Genomic DNA, 21,330 nt, shown 5'->3' on the forward strand with positions numbered 1-21,330 from the left:
GTAGACAACACTGCAGGGGTTTCCTCTTGCTTCACATTTTAAAGATTATTTTAGAAACCATATGGGCTAAAATCATAACTGTTTTACAAAATTTACATTCTGGTGCACTGTTCTGCAGAAGGGAGTGTATTATAGGGCAAATTCCATGGCAGCAGACTTACAGAATATGTGGAACCCTGGCTTTAAGGCAGGGCTTCATAAACCTTTTGATAGTGTGGACCGCACTAAAAAAGACCAGCTAGACTTTTATAATTGGTGGGATGTATATTTTATATATTGGTGGGACACTTGTAACTCAGAAAGGCAGAAGAGATTGTGCTTAGTCTTTATGCATACACACTTTGCCTTTGGACAGAGACCAATGAAACTCAGCCCAAAAGGTGAATGCTTCCATTCAGATTTGTTTCAGAGTTTCTGTTGAATGGCTCTGCTCCATTTTTTCAGGGAGAATACAGACAGTAGTTTTGGGAAATTGTGCTTTGGCCCGGAGGACTCATTTTTGAAAGGCAGTGAGATAATGCCTATAGTCCTTTGAAGCAACTCAAAGAGGTGGCTGAGATTATAGCAGTTCTTCTGACTGAGTGAGTCATTTGTTATTCAGGTTCTGAAATCTGTCTGTGGATTCTTTGCTGCTTCCATGTACGCATGTAATAGCAATTGCTAGGAGTGCTATTTATCATTTGGGCTTGGCAATAAGATGGGACTTTTTCTTTTGGATACAGACTTCTCCACTCTTATCCATGCCCTTGTCAGCCAAAGGTAGGATTGCTGCAATGCACTCTTTGGGCCTACAACTTCAGACTATTTGGAAATAACAACTAATGCAGAATGTGGCGAGTTGCTTATTAACTTATGTTTAATACAGGAGTACATGTCAATTTTCCTCTTTATTTTGTAATGGCTGCCAACTGATTTTCCTGAAAAGTATAAGGTGTTGATTTTTATCGTGTAAAATTCTATATGGTTTGGGTCCTGGCTACTTTGGAAACAGTCACTTTCCTTTTAGGATGCTACAACAGCTAGACCCATGGCTGACTAGTTCAGTTGGTAAAGCATAAGGCTTCTAATCTCAGGGTTGTGGGTTCAAGTACCGCTTTGTATGGTTTAGTTCCCCAGGATGCGTTTCTGGAAGATAAGCTGTAGCCAAACATAAGTTACCCTTAATCAACACAATTTATTGGGCTCACTACAGGGGTAACTAGGTAAGATTGAATGGCCTGTGATATACAGGAGGTCAGAATAGATGATCTAATGATTCTTTCTTAAACACTAAGAATATATGAAAGCTGAAGTGTTAAAACTAACAGCTCTCTGATTTCAATGAGACAGGGTTGATTGCATGGCATTTCTAGTTGAGGAGTCCTTAACTTTAGAATTATTTTTCCCCATTCCTTAGTCTGACATAGTGCAGATTTTCTGGTCTTCAGGGCATTCTATAAGCCTAATTTATTTGTCCAGGGTTTTGGGGGCAGGAGGAGGCAGGCGGAGTTTATTTGCTTGGGCCAGGAGGCCTTTATTGGCATCTCTGATCTAGTAAATTTCTGGTCATATTCTTAATTGATTGTATGATGCCCAAAACCTAGGACAGGCACTTTTATACATTTGAGACACTGATATGTAACGTGATATTTGGGATACCGCACTAACAGTACACATAGTTTCAGTTAAGGGGCTGTCAATAGACTTTTGTCTTGTGAAAATCATCTTAAAAGTTACTTGTATTTAATGCATCATGTAATTTAATTACATTTGATGCTAAAAGCTAACCTCATTGGTGGTAATCATTTTGTTCAGGAAAAACAATCTCTGACTTTTCTTTCTGTAGTTTCGATGAGTCCTGCTCTCAATCATAGTCCTGGTAATGGGCATCTGAATTTATTTAGTTAGTTAATTCTGCATCTTTTCATTTTTCTCACGGTGCATTCAATGTTTATTAATTGGAAGTATTATCAAATAGTTACTTTTCATGCTTTTTATCTGTGGATGTCATTAAAGAGATACATTTGGTATTTCCTTATCAAAAATTTTTTTCCTTTCCCAAGTTCGTGATCAAATGAGAAGTTTTTTGATACAGTAGTTATGCTGTTGGTCAAGAAAACACTGATTTTTAAATAGCACAACTCTGTTAGTTCAGTATTGCAACACTTACAGGACAGAAATTACACAGTTCAGTTACATCATCAAATATGCTTTTGGGTTCACGGTTAATCCAGCCTTAATAGCACTTTCAGATAGTTTGATGGGACACAGTTGTTTCCAGTAAGATCAGTTCAACTCTAATGGACTATTCAGTTCCATCCAGTTCCATCTTAATGGAAATATATATGAAAGAGGCTTGAAACTAAGACTGATGCAATTGCAAAACTTTGTGAGTTGTTAAAACCAAGAGGATCTCTCTGAAAGTTTGTCAGAAACCATGATGAAAAAAAGAGTTAAAGCTTTGATTGCATCATTTTGAAAAGTAGTAAAGTTGAATGTACAGCAGCCCTTTCAAAAACCAAAAGTTAAACCTCGGTCTTTTGTCAACACACATACACAAACAACAATTTTAATTAAGGTTCAAGTATATGTAATTGTTTTAACCTAAGCCATTCTTTTCTTACAAAAAGCAAAGACGCAAAAATAAAACGGAAATTAATTTCAGACAAAAAGTGTTAAAAACATGCAAAAAAAGGCCCAACTTTTTATTTAGAATTTTAAATATACATTGCTCTTGGACTAAGACCTGTATGCCAGGTTTCATCCTGGAATTACTTTTTCTTTAATTGAAAGTATACATCTCTAAAAAGAGGCTTGTACAAGTCTTGATAGATTCTTCATATAGTATAGTAAACATGCTGTCTATATTAAGAAGAAAACTATTCATTCTACCTGGGTTAGTAGGAATTTCCATATTTGGCTATAACCACATTACAGCTGGAACATTTAGCACAGCTTTCATATATAAATATTTGAACTGATATTTAACAGACAGTAGCCTCTTATTTGAACTTCAAAGAGCTGGAAAAATTCTTTCATTAAGGTAGAAGCTGAAACTATAGTACTTCTTACCATCTTATCAGTTATGCAATGATGTTGTGCTCTTTTGCATAATTACTCTAGTATTGTGAAAACTTCAGTTGCATTCCGATTGGGAGTTATTATATGAAATCATATATTATAATATGCTCTGTGAAATTAACTTTTAAAATAGCTTTTGCTTTGTAGCAAGCTCTGGTGAAAACAGCTTCTTCAAATGAGAGATAAATTGGATTTTTGACTCTACAACTGTAGTCAAATGACCTGGATCCTCATCTTGCAATTGGATCCATGCAGGCACAGGCTGCCTGCCAAGATCAATTGCAGAATTGAAGCCTTACTTTAAAATTCAGCAAACTGCAAATACAAAACAGTGACAATTTTAAAATGATAGTTCAAAAATGTGTGTTTCTTAACGTTACTCATGGGAGTTTATATGTCAGATAGGAAAAAAGTTTTCATAATTGTCAGAATGATAATCTGTGTTCATTTGTATAAATAGTTTTTAAAGCAAAACAAGTCATTAGTTTTAATTGTTATGTTCATAAGAACAATGTGGTAAACTGTAGTTAACAAAGAAAGGATCTTTAAACTACAATGATAGTAGTCAAATAGGTTTGCATCTGTTTGGCTTAAGATACTTTGATAGATGAAGTAGTTGAAATGAAACCATAATATTTTTTCTCTGTAATTCTAGTTTAAGGACAATATAAAAAAATGGAACTAATTCTCTTTCTGTATTTGCTTTTATAGGATAGACAAGATGTTTATTTCCATGAAAATACTACTACTTTTTAGCAAGAGCAATAAAATTAGGTCAGATGTCACAATGATGTACCAGATGTGATTGGCACTTTGATTCTGTGGTTTCACACTTGTGACTTTTTCCATAATTTATATGATGTGAAGAATGATCTCATGATTGGCTGAAACTATTTTGATCAGAGTTAGGGAATGACTGTTGTAAGCTGGAAATATTACTTCAATAGTGCTGTTATGTAACCATAATTAATATTAGAAACTGGAAAAAATATGCAGATGTACATTAGAGCATTTCAAAAGATTATTTTGCTTAAAATTATTCTATCATTGGACTGTTATTCTCTGTAGTTAAAGTAGGGACTACTAGTAGAACCAGTCATATCTTTCAAACAGGTAGGAACTTTTTAAGTGCGACCATTCTATATATAGACACATGTTGCTGATCAAAATGATTGAATAACCAAGAAAATGAAAACACAGTCAATACAACAATGAAGTCGTCACTTGTTTTAAACTATTTCCCCTTTGTTTGAAAAATATATTAATTATAGATCTAAACTACCATTTTCAAAGTTTATCTGGATAGTTTAATTTGCTCCCCTTTAAAAAGTTGAGTTCTGAAGGATCTGTCTTTTAGCAAAAATCTCTCATATATAAACTTATCAAAATTGGCCACAAATAAATAAATAAATAAATAAGAAAAGTTACCAGATTTAGTCTGTCCGAGACCATAAACAAACTGCTTACTCAATATTGTAATTTGGAAAGGCGATTCCATTTATTGACATTGGATTTTATGATGCACTTCACAGTGCGTGTTCATGAGTACATGCTAATATCATACCGCTTCACTATATATATACACTATATATGTATATATACACACACACTCACTCTATGCCTTTTTGAATTTAAGGGGTTAAGCTAGTAAAGTTACCTATCTCAACACATGAAAAGGAAGAATTAGCCACAGTTCCCTAGCTACTAGTGTAGCTTTCAACACCTTTTCCTTGGTGGCTAGTATTGATAAGCTATATAACTGTGAAAGGATGGGAAAATGCATTGAAGTCATCTGAGAAGTAAACTATCAACTTGACATGTTTTTCTAGCTATTGAAAACTTTTTCATATTGCAACTCATTCTGACAGTGAGACTGTAGAATTCCTCTGATTTAAGTACCATCTGGTTATGCTCAAAGATTTAAAGCTATTTTCTCAGCATAAAATTTCAGAGTCCTAAACTTTTTTCTTCGCCAAACTATCCATTTTTAAGCCACAAATATTTTTCCAGTCCTTTCAGATTTTATCTAAAAGTATATTTTAACAGTATTTAAATAGTTCTTAAACAATAACAATTTATCTTGATAGATGACATGCTGTGTTTTTTCATTTTATTTTAATTAGCCATTGTGGAACCAAATTCCCTTTTGTTTTATTCCTTTGAATACTGTTTAATTACAGTTATCATGCCAGATATCTTAAAGGTTATTGTACCAATACAGTTTCATTTAACATAAGCCATGTGGAATCAATAGTCCTGTTTCCTAAAGTGAATGCTTGGAAAATCTTACATTCATATGTTAAGAGTACACATCCTTTCCTCATTAGTTGGAAAGTACAGGGATTTTGGCACAGGTTCTGTGTGGAAGCATTGTGCAGCTTTTATATGGATTTTGTTTTTAGCCTTTGATGACACTGTTTAGAATAGGAAGTATCTAATAAGTAAAGCATTTTGTCTAATGTGCTGCCAGTGTGTTTAATATATGCCTGGAGGTCTGAAACATTATCTTCTCCACTACAGTAATATGCATTTAATTCTCTGAAAGCAGAAGGTCGAACTTTTAAAAGGGACTCAAAGTACATTTTCAAGTAAATAATTTAAAACATATGGGATAGGGGACCAGAGTAATGTACAGTTGGTTTTTATGGTTTAATCATGATCATGTTAATGCACACCAGTAGCTAATTAAAGAAAACTTTTATTGTTCATTTTAAATGGGTTATGTAAAGAGTAAGAGAACTGATATAATACAGCCCAATGATAAATGTTACCATTACATTTGCTAACAGCAAGCTGATTTTGCTGTTTTTGACATCTTTAAAGTATTGGCCATTTATTCCATAACAAAGCAAAACATCTCTTCTGAGTTTTTCCATTGGGAGTCCCCCACCGCCGCCCTTTTAAAGGAGTATTTAATCGATGCTCAATTTTATTATCAGGCATACTTTAAAATTAACTGCAAAACTTAACTGAGTAACTGGCCAAGAGTTCCATGAGAGACTGATATGCAAAGTTCCAGTGATACTCCTGCTACTTTGGTTTTGTACTCAAAAATCATATAATAAAACTGAGGAACTGTGTTGCAAATTATTAATTGTTTGTTCCAGTCTTTATAACAGGAATATAAGAAAATGTAAATATCAAAATGTCAGTATGTAGCTAGGTGGTATGACCGATAGGTAATGTGATACAATACCTTTCACCTTTGGGTCATTAGTTCATGTTCCTCACCGCTTGGTATGGATCAGAAGAAGTTACCATCTGACTGCTGTTCGGTGACATATGTGAATTGATTTGGTAGTCTCAGTAATGTTTCTATTAGTCAGATATCCACATCACAAGAAACTCCACAGTTGGGACTAATTAGCACCCGTATTGGTAGTCTTAGCAAAAAGGCCAAGGACCAACTGGGAGTAGAGGAAGAGCTACCCTCTTATCCTCCTGCAGGTGTTTTGTCCAGGTCAGTACATTTAACAAATATTAAATTTACTTTTTTTAAAATGAAAAGAAGAAGAAGAAGAAGAAGAAGAAAAGTAATCAATCAAATGAAACCTATAAAAACCTAAGAAAATTTATTAATTTGCAAACTGGAAGTACTTGTAAAAAGTTTTTTCATTTGTAAAATAGATTATCCTTCACTAACTGAAATTGCATTTTCATTTCTTATGGCCAAATCCAGCTCACCATAAACATGGGGGAACTGTCATGATTCTGCTGCAAGTAGCAGAAGAATAGCAAACCACAGTGGCTGCACAAGAGAAATCTGCAGCCTCCATCCACTGTTACCCGATGCCTCTCTTCACAGGGCTAAACAGGTGGCTATGGACCTGTTTGGAGCTGCTATGCTCCTGTTTTGACCATGGCATCAATACAGTTGTTGATGGCCCAAATACCCCTCCACTGTGCTGTGGAGAGTGCCAACCATGAAGTGCTATTGCAGGGTTTCTCCACAACTGCCTCTTCTGTCCATGCAGAGATGTTGTAGCCATGTTGGTCCCAGGGTATTAGAGAGACAAGATAGGAGAGATAATATCTTTTATTGGACCAACTTCTGTTGGTGAGAGAGACAAGCACACCCACATAATGGAACTTCACCTGGCATTTCTAAAGCACCCATCATCACAGGATCTAGGGTAGGTAAATATTATTGCCAGTTTACAGATGAGGAGACTGAGGTAGAAAGGTTAATTGACTTGGCACAGTATCAGATTGAGTCCTGGCTGAGGAATTCCTTGCTCATAGTCCAATGATTCATTAAGGCTGCTTCTAGTAAGTTATTTTTGTAAAGGCTACCTTAAAAGTGATATCATATTTATGAGCCAGTGATATGAGTCTGTCATAGAAATCAGCCACAAGGATTTTTATTGAAATTTGAAAAATATGTATATGAGTGAAGCTGAAAAGTTTGTAACCAGAGCTGACAAAAACTTTTTCAAAGAAAATCTCAGCTAGTTAATGGTTCTGTTTAGGATTTCCATGGTAATACTTTTCTCTAGTATATTTACATTTTTAAGGAAATCTTTGCTTTTGTTCCCTTTGATTTAAAAAAAAAAAGCACGATATAAAGGAATTCCAATAAAACCCCTCAGCTATTCTTAAAAATCTAAACCAAAACAAAAGAAACCAATTTCTTAGTATGTTATACAGTAGAAAGATTAAGGAGAAAATCCAGTACTTCAATGCCCTTCACTCTCATTACGTTGAATTGTGGATAATATTGTAAGTACATGTAATTTGCAATTATATTTTTTCTAATGGAAGATATTGTATATTTGGGGTCAGGTAGTGTTTGTCCCTTCATGGGTACACAAGGTATAAGGAGAAGGTGTAACAAGGAGACATAACCTTGCAACAGGTTCGAGGGCAGGGGCCAGAGACATTCCACTCTCTGTACCCAGAGGAGCTTGTGACTAGTGTAGGCAGTGACTCTGTGCTCCTCAAAGGAGCAGGATAGGGTGAGCTCATGTCACTACTTCACTTCCAACCAGTCAATGGAGCTGGCTCTGCATCATCATTATTATTGTTGTTGCTAGGGAGTACACTCTACACCTTATAAAAGAGTATATTTGCAGCTATGGTTGTTCACCCCACCCTTCTCGGAGGTTTTAAACTTTGCCTCAGGAGCAATGGGTTCTACTTGGGTGGTGCACATCTACAGTGGGGCTTCTGCTTGGGTGGTGCACATCTACAGTGCCCCCTGCTGAGGGCTCTGCCTTAAAGGCACAATCTAACTCTTGATTAGTAGTATTCGCTGTGACAACAGCTAAAATCTGTCTTTTTTAAGTGTTGCTCTAAGCAGTGATGTCTATCTAAACATTTCTATTTGATGAGATCCTGTGAAATCATAGCCAAATGCATAAAACTGTAGTGAGTAAATATACCACTTATACCACCATAGTGGCAGGCTTTATAAGTAGCTGACATTTACCTGAGCAGTAAGCCCTATTGTTTTATATAATGCAGCTGGTACTTGCGTGACTAAGAAAACATTCTTTCAAGTCCTACAACACAGTATTTATATCTTACAATTTCCATTTAGTCTTCTTTATGAATTTGAAATTAATTAGTACTTTTTTATTTTGTGTAAACATGCTAAAGCATTTTTAATGCTAATGGGAATTTTTTTTTTTTTAAGTTTTAACACACAAATTGTGGAAGAAATTCTGATTGCCAACCTTTTTCTAACTGTCAAATATAATATTGTTTCAAATTTTGTTTTAACTCGTATTTCTTTTAGATGCTTTAGACTATAAAGAATTAGTTGAAAAAATGTAGTTTGAGCCTAGAAATCATTATTCAAGTTTTTTTCCCTTCACATATTCCTTTGGCACTTCATCAGATGTGAGTCATCATTTCTTCAGAACGGACACCTGCTGTGCTTTCATGAATGATTACTCTGTTAAAAGTTAACTTGGCAGGTTTTTTATAATTCCGTTTTTTTAAATCAAGTTTAAATAGTAATTGTTTGCTGCCACTGAAATGGAAATACTTGGGATATGGATATAATAAGATAATATAATATTTTCCTTCACAGGTTTCCAAACAAGAACAGAAAAAAATGGATCTATCTGATGGAGGAACAGTTGAAACTTCTTCACGTTATAGTGGTGCCCAAGACAGTGGCATTGGCAGTGACAGCGTTAAAATCAGAATAGTTCAAATAGAACAACATAGTGGCACCAGCCAACACCGCATTGCACGTCCTTCCCGACAGTCTTCCATTGTGAAGAACCTGAACTTCATTCCCTTTGACATTTTTATTACAGCAAGCCGGATCTCCTTGATGTCTTACTCGTGTACTCCTTTAGCTAAATCTAAATCATTGCAAGATCAGAAAGATGGTGAGAAGATAAGCAAAAGTTCATTAAACCTTCCAGAAACAGATTCACGTGGTAGCCAAGACACCAGAAAGCTCAGTCAGGCACGTATTTCATCAGTAACAGCAGATGATCTCTTGAACAGTAACAATTCTTTGCCCAGTGGGAGAAAAACAGGTCTGCTGTCACTAGAAAGTCTTCATGCTTCCACAAGGTCATCTGCTCGACAAGCCCTTGGTATAACTATTGTTCGACAGCCTGGTCGCAGAGGAACTGGTGACCTCCGGTTAGAACCTTTTCTGCACCTTGTTGTATCCCAGCCTTCTGTACTCTTGAGCTGTCACCACAGAAAGCAGAGGGTGGAAATATCAGTGTTTGATGCTGTGCTTAGAGGAGTAACCTCAGACTACACGTGTACAGGTAAGACCATTTAAAGTCAGGAGGGTATTAACAACTGCCATAACTATCAGGCTTCCTCAAAGTTTCAGGGATGATCAAACAGAAAATAGCTGATAGACTAGACAAGACATATTAATTAAAAAAAAAAGTAAAGTTTATATTCCATACTTGAACCAAATTTAAGAATAGAAGATGATTGAAATGAATTAAGGTTTAACCTTCAAGAACCCAGTTCTTATTTTATTCAATATTGTTTTCTCAGGCCAGAAAAATAATAGGGGCTGTCATGGTACTGTAATGTATCAGGAGTTTCTGAACCAATATGATAAGCAATGAGTTGTAGGTCAAGTTTCTTTCATAAAGGGTATTTTCATGGCTGAAAACCATTATATTTTCCAATATTACTCCTCTGCTAAAATTAGAAGCAATACTTTCAGAAACACATGGTATTTTGATCATAAACTGTACAAAAATTACAGTAGTCTTCTAAATGATGTCTTAATAGTGTCAAATAAACCAGAGAGCAAAATGTGTAAAATCATTAAATTGAGAAAACTTTTAGCAAACTTTTTATAAAGAACTATTTAAATTGCAAATCAGCAACTTCATGACATACCTATCTACTACATACCACCTCCCCAGCAGGGTCTTTAAAACTCAGAATGGGGATTGGTGGTGGGAAGGTTTGACTTCAACTCACTGTAAGGAAGAAGAAAGAAGTAGCACCTGCCATGGGGGAGGGATGAAGAAGGAGCAGATCATTCTTATAATTTCTTCTCCTCCTGAATCGATGATGAACCACTGTCAGAAATAATCACCAAAGATGGAATAGAAGTGACTAATCCAGTCGTGGTATAGGGTGGGTACAATGCTTCCTCTTAAGTATTCGACTTCACACAGGTATTTGAAAAATTATTTCCCCTAAGCTAAATAGCAGAATTTCACACATAATTCACCAAATTCCTATTTGTATCAGAATTTTTTGTATAACCCTAATAAATGCTAACTTAGGAAATAATATATTTTAGGCTCTCCCTTAACTAAGCAGTAAGGTATTATGAGAGTTTCCTTTCCCTAGATGAAGGCGGTCAATTCTTGGCTTTTCTGTAGATGTAATATTTTCTGTATTTCATGTGAAGTATTTATAACAATGAAAATTCACTTTTTTGATTGAAAATGTATTTGTCTGCCTATGAACCGTTAGGAAAGGGAGAGAAAATAAGACAGAAAATATCATATAGCCACTATATAAATCCATGGTATGTCCACACATTGAATACTGCATACAGTTCTGGTTGCCACATCCGCCAAAAAAGATATGTTAGAATTGGAAAAAGTACAGAGAAGGGCAACAAAAATGATTATGGGTAAGGAACAGCTTCCATATGAGGAAAGATTAATAAGACTGGGACTTTTCAGCTTGGAAAAGAGACTACTAAGAGGGGATATGACAGAGGTCTATAAAATCATGAATGATATGGAGAAGGTGAATAAGGAAGTGTTATTCACCTCTTCACATAACACAAGAACCAGGGGTTACCCAATGAAATTAATAGGCATCAGGTTTAAAACAAATATAAGGAAGTTTTTCTTTATGCACAGTCAACCTGTGGAGCTCGTTGCCAGAGAATGTTGTGAAGACTAAAAATATGACTGGGTTAAAAAATAAATTAGATAAGTTCATGGAGAATAGGTCCATCCATGGCTATTAGTAAAGTTGGTCAGGGATGCAACCCCATGCTCTGGATATCCCTAAACCTCTGACTGCCAGATGCTGGGACTGGACCTCTTGATAAATTGCTTGTTCTGTTCATTCCCTCTGAAGCATCTGGTACCGGCCACTGTCAGAAGACAGGATACTGGGCTAGATGGACCATTGGTCTGACCCATTATGGCTAATCTTACGTTCTTACTGTGAGTGGCATTACAATTCTGCCCTCTACCAACCACCAGTGGGGCAAGAATGCCATGAGACATTCCATTAGCCCGCTAGGATATTAGGGACCAAAATGTGGGCAAATCAGGCAAATATAGGTGAAGCAAGACTACCCAAAGAAACTGTTTCCAGGCCTAGACTTTGGGGAGATTATTGGTCAGATGAGGGCTCTGGGTGACATCACTATTTCTTCTCTCACCAAATTTCATATAAAACATTTAATTTTCAAATAGTTTAATAAAGAAAAAATACATTTTTACCCAGCTGTAATGAATAGTTACTGTGCAAAATAAGACCTAACTAGCATTTAAATGGTTGTTTGTGGAAGAGATTAACACAAGGAAGAAACAGCCATCCAATCTTCCTTTCTTTTCTTTAATAAGAGATTACGGTAGAGTGAGAACATAAGGAGGCAGAAGGTTCCATAGCTCCATCCTTCTTTTGTTTTTCTAATTCCAATTCCCATTTTCCTCTCCGGTTCCCATCTGTGGCTATCCTTATCTCTTTGTGAGAAACGCTGCCTCAGAACTTTTGCTGGGAGACTGGTGGCGATCTCCCTGTCTATTTATTGTATACTACCTGATATACTTGCAGATGGTACTTAATATAATGCCCAAGTTAGTCCCAACCATGCCTGTTTGCTGGAACCATTTACAGGATAAGAACATAAGGATGGCCATGCTGGGTTAGACTAATGGACCATCTAGCCCAGTATCCTGTCTTTCAACAGTGGCTGGTGCCAGATGCTTCAGATGGAATGAGCAGAACAGGGCAATTATTGAATGATAAATCCCCTGTCGTCCGGTCCCAGCTTCTGGCAGTCAGCGGTTTAGAGATATCCAGAGCAAGGGGTTGCGCTCCTTATCATCTTGGCTAATAGCCATTGATGGACCTATCCTCCATGAACTTATCTAATTTTTTTTTTAAATCCAGTTATACTTTTGGCCTTCACAATATCCCCTGGGAATAAGTCCCACTCTGCATTGTGTGAAGAAGTACTTTCTTATGTTTGTTTTAAACTTGCTGCCTATTAATTTCATTGGGTGACCCCTGGTTCTTGTGTTATGTGAAGGGGTAAATAACACTTCTTTATTCTCTACACCATTCATGATTTTATAGACCTCTATCATATCCCCCCTTAGTCATCTCTTTTCTAAACTGAACAGTCCCACTCCTTTTTATCTCTCCTCATATGAAAGCTGTTCCATATCCCTAATCATTTGTGTTGTCCTTCTCTGAACTTTTTCCAATTCTAATATATCTTTTTTGAGATGTAGCGACCAGAACTGCACATAGTATTCAATGTGTGGACATACCGTGGATTTATATAGCAGCATTGTGTGATTTTCTGTCCCTTTCCTAGTAGTTCCTAACATTCTTTTTTGACTGCTGCTGCACATTGAGCAGATGTTTTCAGAGAACTATCCAGGATTATTCCACGATCTCTTCCTTGAGTGGTAACAGTTAATTTAGAACCCATCATTTTGTATGTGTAGTTGGAATTATGTTTGCCAAAGTGCCTTACTTTGCATTTAACAACATTGAATTTCATCTGCCATTTTGTCGCCAATTGACCCTGTTTTGTGAGATCACTTTGTAATGCTTCACAATCAACTTTGGACTTAACTACACTGCTCTACAGCCAAAATGCTTCTGAAATAAATGTAGTCAAATTTTACTAATTCTGGGTCACTGAGAATGAAAATGATGCTTAAAATTGTTGATTGGCTCTAGTTTTCAAGATATGCTATTGGGTCAGTATATACGGCCCTTGACTTGGGAATGGCGGAGGATAAGTGAGTTATAAAGGGAAGGGATCTCAGTTTAAACTAAAATACATCTTTGACTGGATCTATGAATAAATCTGTGACTGGGTTTGGACAGTACTTGCTTTTTAGGTAAAACAATGAATGATGCAATCTGAAACTGGTATTGCATCATCCATGATATGAATTGTATCATGTTATTCCTAGAAGTCATGGATGATGCAATCATAACGAAGCTTACATCACTCTGCTGAACAAATTGCCCTATATCAGCTCTAGAAATCATACAGTGTCGTGCTCTCTTATTTGTCAGTGTTTGATTTTGCAAAGGGACACATTTCTGTTTAGCCAAAGTGAGCAGAGATGCCTCGTACTTGTGTGAAGAGTGCAGATAACTTCGGCTATGTTTGTGGTGAAGTGACTTTTGCATCACAAAAGCGCAGTATAAGCACTATGGTTAAGAAAGCCTATCACCTTTATTTTGGCTGCAAAATTGGAGATCAGGACAAGAGGTGGGCCCCACACATATGCTGCAACACTTGTGCAACAAATCTTCGCCAGTGGTTGAACAGAAAAAGAAAATCTATGCCTTTTGCAGTGCCAATGATTTGGAAAGAGCCAACAGATCATACCAGCAATTGTTACTTCTGCATGGTGCCTCCAGTTGGGAAAGGTGTGTCAAAGAAGAAAAAGTGGACTGTGCATTATCCAAACATTCCATCAGCTATACGCCCAGTACCCCACGGAGAAGGACTGCCGGTTCCTGATGCACCAGAATCACTCTCACTTGAGTCAGATGAGGAAGAGGAAGAGGATGAAACTTCTGGTCCTGAACCATCAATGTCACAGGACCCACATTTTCTTCCATCCTCTTCCTCTGAACCACACCTCATAACACAAGGTGAACTGAATTACCTTGCCAGGGATTGGAACTACCCAAGAGTAAGGCAGAGCTGTTGGGCTCCAGACTACAGCAGTGGAATCTCCTGGCAGGTGATGTTAGGGTTTCCATGTTCCGTGACCGTCAAAAGGATCTTGTCCCATTCTTCTTCATGAAAGGTGATCTTGTAGCCTGCAACAACATCGATGGTGTGATGGCAGCCCTCAACATTGTTCACGATCCAGATGAGTGGAGACTTCATTGATTCATCAAAGACGAGTCTTAAAGCTGTTTTACTGCATAATGGCAATGTTTTGCCATCAATTCCAGTTAGTCATGCAGTCCATATGAAGGAAACCTATCACAACATGAAATAACTTTTGAGGTGCATAAATTATGACCAACATCAGCGACAGCTTTGTGGCGATTTGAAGGTTGTTGCTCTCTTGCTTGGTCTGCAGACTGGATACACAAAGTACTGCTGTTTTCTCTGCGAATGGGATAGTCGTGCAAGAGATTCCCACTACATCAAGAAAGATTGGCCACTCCGACAGTCATTGGAGCCTGGGAGGAAAAGTGTTCAGCATCCACCACTTGTTGAATCAAGGAAGATTGTTACCACCCTTACACATCAAGCTGGGTCTGAAGAAGAACTTTGTCAAGGCCATTGACAAAACACAAGCAGCTTTCAAGTACCTCCGTGGAAAATTTCCAAGGTTAAGTGAAGCTAAGATAAAGGAAAGTGTCTTTGTTGGTCCTCAGATTCGTGAACTTCTTCGAGATGATGCATTTGACCGTGCACTGCGTGGCAAGGAAAAGACGGCATGGAAAGCCTTCCAGTTAGTGGCAATAAATTTTCTCGGAAACAACAAGGCAGACAACTACAGGTTGTTGGTGGAAAACCTCCCCAAGGCATACAAAAGCCTTGGTTGCAACATGTCACTAAAGATACATTTTTTGCACTCACATCTAGATTTTTTTCCACCGAACTGCGGAGCAGTGAGCGGCGAGCAATTTCACCAGGACATTGCAACAATGGAGAAACGCTATCAGGGCAAATGGAGCCCATCAGTGCTTGCAGACTATTGCTGGACAGTGACAAGAGATGCTCCATTTAATGAATACAAGAGACAAGCCAAGAAGCGCTGAGTAGACACTGAATAGGACTAAACTATGTACATAATAGTTTTTTGCCTTTTGTTTCATAATAAATTTTATTTATATAACCCTTTTGCTGATTTTTAAAGTGTTACATAAACAGGACAGGTGAAATATTACCATGTAAAGCAACCATAAACACATGAAAAGACCTAGGTTTACAATTTATGATTAAAACTCTACTATCTACACAATATACATAGACATAAAAACTTAAATATCTTAGAAACAGTAGCCAATCAGTTGTTTTAATTGTCATATTTGAATTCAGCACATCAAAATACATAATAAATAGCACATTTTATCTCTGAAGCAGACGACTTCTCAAAAATTGTAGACCAGTGCTATCTTTCCTAATCTTGTATCGTTGGCAAACTTTGCCAGGTCTCTGTTTCCCCCTTGTTCCAGATCATTTATGAATATGTTGAACAGCATTGGTCCCAGTACAGATCCTTGGGAGACCCTGCTATTTACCTCTCTCCACTGTGAAAACTGACCATTTATTCTTACCCTTTGTTTTCTATCTTTTAAACCAGATACTGATCCATCAGAGGACCTTGCATCTTATCCCATAACTGCTTGGTTTGCTTAAGAGCCTTTGGTGAGGGACCTTGTCAAGGGGATTCTGAAAGTCCAAGTACACTATATCAACTGGATCACCCTTGTCTAGGGCTTGTCGACCCCCTCAAAGAATTCTATTAGATCATTGAGTCATGATTTCCCTTTACAAAAGCCATCTTGACTCTTCCCCAACATATTTTGTTCATCTATGTGTCTGATAATTCTGTTCTTTACTATAGTTTCAGCCAATTTGTCTGGTACTGAAGTGAAGCTTACTGGCCTGTAGTGCCAGGATTGCCTCTGGACCTCTTTTTAAAAATTAATTGGCAATCACATTAGCTGTCCACCAGTCATATGCCACAGAGGCAGATTTAAGCGATAGGCTACATATCACAGTTAGTAGTTCTTCAGTTTCATATTTGAGTTCCTTCAGAACTCTTCGGTTAATATCATCTGGTACTGGCAACTTATTACTCTTTAATTTATCCATTTGTTCCACATCCACCTCTATTGATACCTCAGGGTATCTGGGACAGTTCCTGAGATTTGTCATCTAAAAAGAATGGCTCAGGTGTGGGAATCTCCCTCACATTCTCTGCAGTGAAGAGCGATGCAAAGAATTTCATTTAGCTTCTCCTCAATGGCCTTGTCTTCCTTGAGTGTTCCTTTAGCATCTTAATTATCCAGTGGCCCCACTCATTGTTTGGCAGGCTCTCTGTTTCAAATGTACTTAAAAATATTTTCGCTGTCAGCTTTTGTGTCTTTTGCCAGTTGCTCTTCAAATTCTTTTTTGGCCTGCTTAATTATACTTTTACGTCCTGCTGCCCTCCCCTCATGTGGAATGAAAGGGGGCTATAAAAGGAGAGTGAAGTTAGATTCCCAATGTTCCAGGTGTAGGAACCCTAAGCCCTCTTTCCTCAGCTCCCTTAAAGGGGGCTAAAAAAAAAAAAAAAAAAGAGGAGAGTTGGCTTCACGCTGTACCAGATGCGTAGGAGCCCCAAACCCTCCTTCCTCAGCTTCTTTAAGGGAGACTTTCCTTCAAATCCTTTTCCAGTCCATTTTATCTGCTAACAATATCCTTTCCAGAATGAGCACCTGCACTAGACGTCTGCCACAAGTTTTTGATACTAAGTTGTGGTATTATAATCTAACTCCCCTACTTCATTCCCCTGGGCTCAGACCTTCTTTGGGGAGGGCAAATGAACCATCCCATCTTGTCCAAACAGGCAGTGAGGGAAAAATTCTTTCCCAGACCCCAAGGAATAGGGTGATTGGCGTAATGCCTGCAGCAGGTCATGAGGAAACCCAATCCTTTTGCAAATTTCAGGGTGAGTGCTACCTGCCCAATCCCAGTAAAAGAGGGTTTCACCTGAGCTGCATAGAGTATAAATACCCTCAAGTTCTTCCAGTCAGCAGGAAAGGCTGGTCTCAGCTGCTTCGTGCCCTTCCTGTCCATTCCTGTAAATTTCCCTCTCCTTCGTCTCTACCCCTGTTGTAAGGGGGCCCTTAAAGGGGCAACATCCCTTTTCTTCTGGGCAGACAAAACCCCTCCCTCCCATGATTGCTGCGGTGAGCACATTGTAGTAGTTAGTGCAAACATAGAGCCATCAATAAACAGGGTAATTTTGCTGCCTTATTTGGCTTTTTTTAAAGTCTGCATTTCAAAAACCATAATAATTAAAGAAGGCTTATTTAGAATTGTTGGTGACTTCTGCTAGTAAATGATAGTTCATCAATATAGTTTCAAAACCAAATACCATCTATAGAGATGTGGTTGATCAGAGGAAAGCAATCAAGCAAAATGTAATGACTTCCTGCCTGTGTCAGATTAATGGCTGAACTGTTTGAGGAAAGATAGGCCAAATGGGATGAAGTCATAAAATTCAAACCTTTATAAACTTTATAAACTTTATAAACTCTTAATATCAAATTATATCAATGCATTATTTAGACCTAAAACAGACCCTCAAATACTCATGTACCACTACCATTGACTTAATGAGAACTGTGCATTTTTGATCAGGACATTCAGGTGAATGAAGATAGACATGGATGGAAGTAAGAGGAAGGCCACAACTTTATTAATTATCACTATAGAAGGATGCTATACGCCCACCTTCCCTGTCTCTCATATACCAGGCACTTCGGTGGGTCGAGTTTGGGAATACAGAGCTCCCACCTTATAACCAATAACTCAGCGTAGACCCTCTCCAACCTACTCCTAGAGCATAGCTCACTTCTGAATTCTCTCTCCCTCCCTCCATAAGGGGGGTAGAGATTACCAAGTGGGAACTTCAGTCTGCAAAGACTTGAGATCTCCCCTTTTCCCATAGGCACAAGGTCCACCTGAAAAAACCCAGCTCTCCTTTACCCCTGCGACCTAGTCCTTTTGGCCTTTATCTGTATTGGACACTGGCAACATGTTGCGATTCCTAACATTACAAATTCCTAATACTAATTGCGAAGTTCTACTACCTGTGACAAAACTGTTCTCCACGATGCTGTGAGGAAGGTGAGAAAACCTACATAGCCTCTGCCAGTTTGGCCCAATGGTAAAAATTCCTCACTGATCCCCAAACAGGTGATCGATCAGACCCTCAGCATCCTAAAAACACTGTTCCTATACTATGAATACAGGGAGGGCAGCTAAAGAGAAGAGGCCCCCCAAGTCCCAGTAAGAGGTTTAAGCTGATGAAGGATTGAGGAGCCAATTGGGCCAGTGAATTCCCAGCTTCCTCCTGGCAGGAGAATGGGAAGCAGGGAGCTCTTGGAGAAGGAGGGGCCCAGACTTTATTCCCAGGAATGCGCTCTCCCACTTCTTTATGAGCTGTCTTTTCCACTGTTGGTGCCATCAACCTTCTTACCTAGTAGGGAGAGGGGGAAGTTGTATCAGGCAGAACATAGGACCTGATTCTGTGCCACTCAAGTCAATGTTAAAAGTTTCATTAATTTTAATGAAGAAGAATCGTAGAGCTGGGGGGAAAATTTCAGACAAAATCTTTTTTACACTGAAAATGCAGGTTCAGGTTGATCATAACATTTCACAAATTTATGCTGATTTTGGCTATTTATTTTGGTGGAAGAAAATTTCTGAAACATCGAAGTGAGCTGTTTCAACATTGTCAGGCTAGATTCACAAGGAGATTGAGTATGTCTACAGTGCAGTTAATAACCCACGGCTGGCCCATGCCAGCTGACTCAGCCTTGCAGGGATGGAGCTAAAGGGCTGTTTAATTATAGTGTAAATGTTTGGTCTCGGGCTGGAGCCCAGGCTTTAGGACCCTATGAGGTTGGAGGGTCCCAGACCGAATGTCTACACTGCAATTAAACAGCCCCTTAGCCCAAGCCCTGTGAGCTTGAGTCAGCAGCATAGACCTACCATTAGGCACTGTTCACAAAACTCTGACAACAGAGGGTCCTGTGGCACCTTTGAGACTAACAGAAGTACTGGGAGCATAAGCTTTCGTGGGTAAGAACCTCACTTCTTCAGATGCAAGTAATGGAAATCTCCAGAGGCAGGTATATATCAGTGTGGAGATAACGAGGTTAGTTCATAGACTCATAGACTCATAGACTTTAAGGTCAGAAGGGACCATTATGATCATCTGGTCTGACCCCCTGCACGCTGCAGGCCATAAAACCATCCCCGCCCCTTCCCTGGACTCTGCTGCTGAAGTCCCCAATCCTGTTATTAGTGACCTCAATCGGCAGAGACCCTCCTGCTAGAGATCCCTGCCCCATGCTGCGGAGGAAGGCGAAAAACCTCCAGAGGCTCAGCCAATCTGCCCTGGAGGAAAATTCCTTCCCGACCCCAAATATGGCGATCAGTAAGACCCCGAGCATATAGGCAAGAGTCTCCATCCTGACCCCTTTTAGCCATTATGCTATTTACCTACCATTGCTTGGTTTTCCTTGACAACTATGTTTTACCATTAAACCATTCCCTCCATAAACTTATCTAACTTAATCTTAAAGCCAGACAAGTCCCTCGCCCCCACCGTTTCCCTCGGAAGGCCGTTCCAATATTTCACCCCTCTAACGGTCAGAAACCTTCGTCTAATTTCAAGCCTGAACTTCCCCACGGCCAGTTTATATCCATTCGTTCTCGTATCCACGTTAGTACTAAGCTGGAATAATTCATCTCCCTCCCTTGTATTAATCCCTCTAATATATTTAAAGATAGCAATCATATCCCCCCTCAGCCTTCGCTTGGTCAGACTAAACAACCCAAGCTCCTCTAGTCTCCTTTCATACGACAGGTTTTCCATTCCTCTGATCATCCTAGTGGCCCTTCTCTGCACCCGTTCCAGTTTGAGTTCATCTTTTTTAAACATGGGAGACCAGAACTGCACACAGTACTCCAAATGAGGTCTCACCAGCGCCTTGTACAACGGAAGCAGGACCTCCTTATCCCTACTAGATATACCTCGCCTAATGCATCCCAAGACAGCATTGGCTTTTTTCACCGCCACGTCACACTGTCGACTCATAGTCATCCTGTGGTCTACAAGGACCCCTAGGTCCTTCTCCTCTTCCGTTACTTCTAACCAATGCGTCCCCATCTTGTAACTAAAATTGTTATTGGTCATCCCCAAATGCATCACCTTACACTTTTCACTATTAAATTTCATCCTATTTCTGACACTCCAATTCACAAGCTCATTCAAGTCTCCCTGCAGGATATCCCTATCCTCTTCCGAATTTACAACGCCTCCCACCTTCGTATCATCCGCAAACTTTACCAGCCTACTCCTGCAATCGGTTCCGAGGTCAGTTATAAATAGATTAAATAAAATGGGTCCCAAAACCGAACCTTGGGGAACTCCACTGGTAACCTCCCTCCAACCCGACAGTTCACCCTTCAATACGACCCGCTGCATTCTCCCCATTAACCAATTCCTTATCCATCTCTGGATTTTCAAATCGATCCCCATGTTTTTCAGTTTAACCAATAATTCCTCATGGGGTACAGTATCAAACGCTTTACTGAAATCCAGGTATATTAGGTCCACCGCATTTCCCTTATCTAATAAATCCGTTACTTTCTCAAAGAAGGAGATCAGATTCGTTTGGCACGATCTGCCCTTCGTAAAACCATGTTGTAAATTATCGCAATTGCCACTACCCTCCAGGTCCTCAACTAATTTCTCCTTCAAAATTTTCTCTAACACCTTGCACACTACAGATGTTAAACTAACAGGCCTGTAGTTACCCGGATCACTTTTTTTCCCTTTTTTGAAAATAGGAACCACA

The 21,330-nt window shown here is 38.6% G+C and overlaps 1 protein-coding gene across 15 annotated transcripts in view; it reads left to right on the plus strand.

Moving 5' to 3' along the window:
- VPS13B (vacuolar protein sorting 13 homolog B) overlaps window positions 1–21,330 on the plus strand; it is a 943,390-nt gene that overhangs the window by 714,771 nt on the left and 207,289 nt on the right. For 14 of the 15 annotated variants that reach the window (XR_010598024.1, XM_065582180.1, XM_065582178.1 and 11 more), the window contains one exon: window positions 9,095–9,797. Coding sequence is in view for 14 of the 15 variants with exons in the window: in XM_065582180.1 (XP_065438252.1) it covers window positions 9,095–9,797 (703 nt within the window). In the remaining variant the exon portion in view is untranslated. Of the gene's footprint in view, window positions 1–9,094; window positions 9,798–21,330 lie in introns of those variants that run through there. The other variant, XM_065582183.1, reaches the window with a different exon arrangement.

The sequence above is a fragment of the Chrysemys picta genome, chromosome 2, assembly GCF_011386835.1.
Source record: "Chrysemys picta bellii isolate R12L10 chromosome 2, ASM1138683v2, whole genome shotgun sequence".
Classification (NCBI taxonomy): Eukaryota; Metazoa; Chordata; order Testudines; family Emydidae; genus Chrysemys; species Chrysemys picta.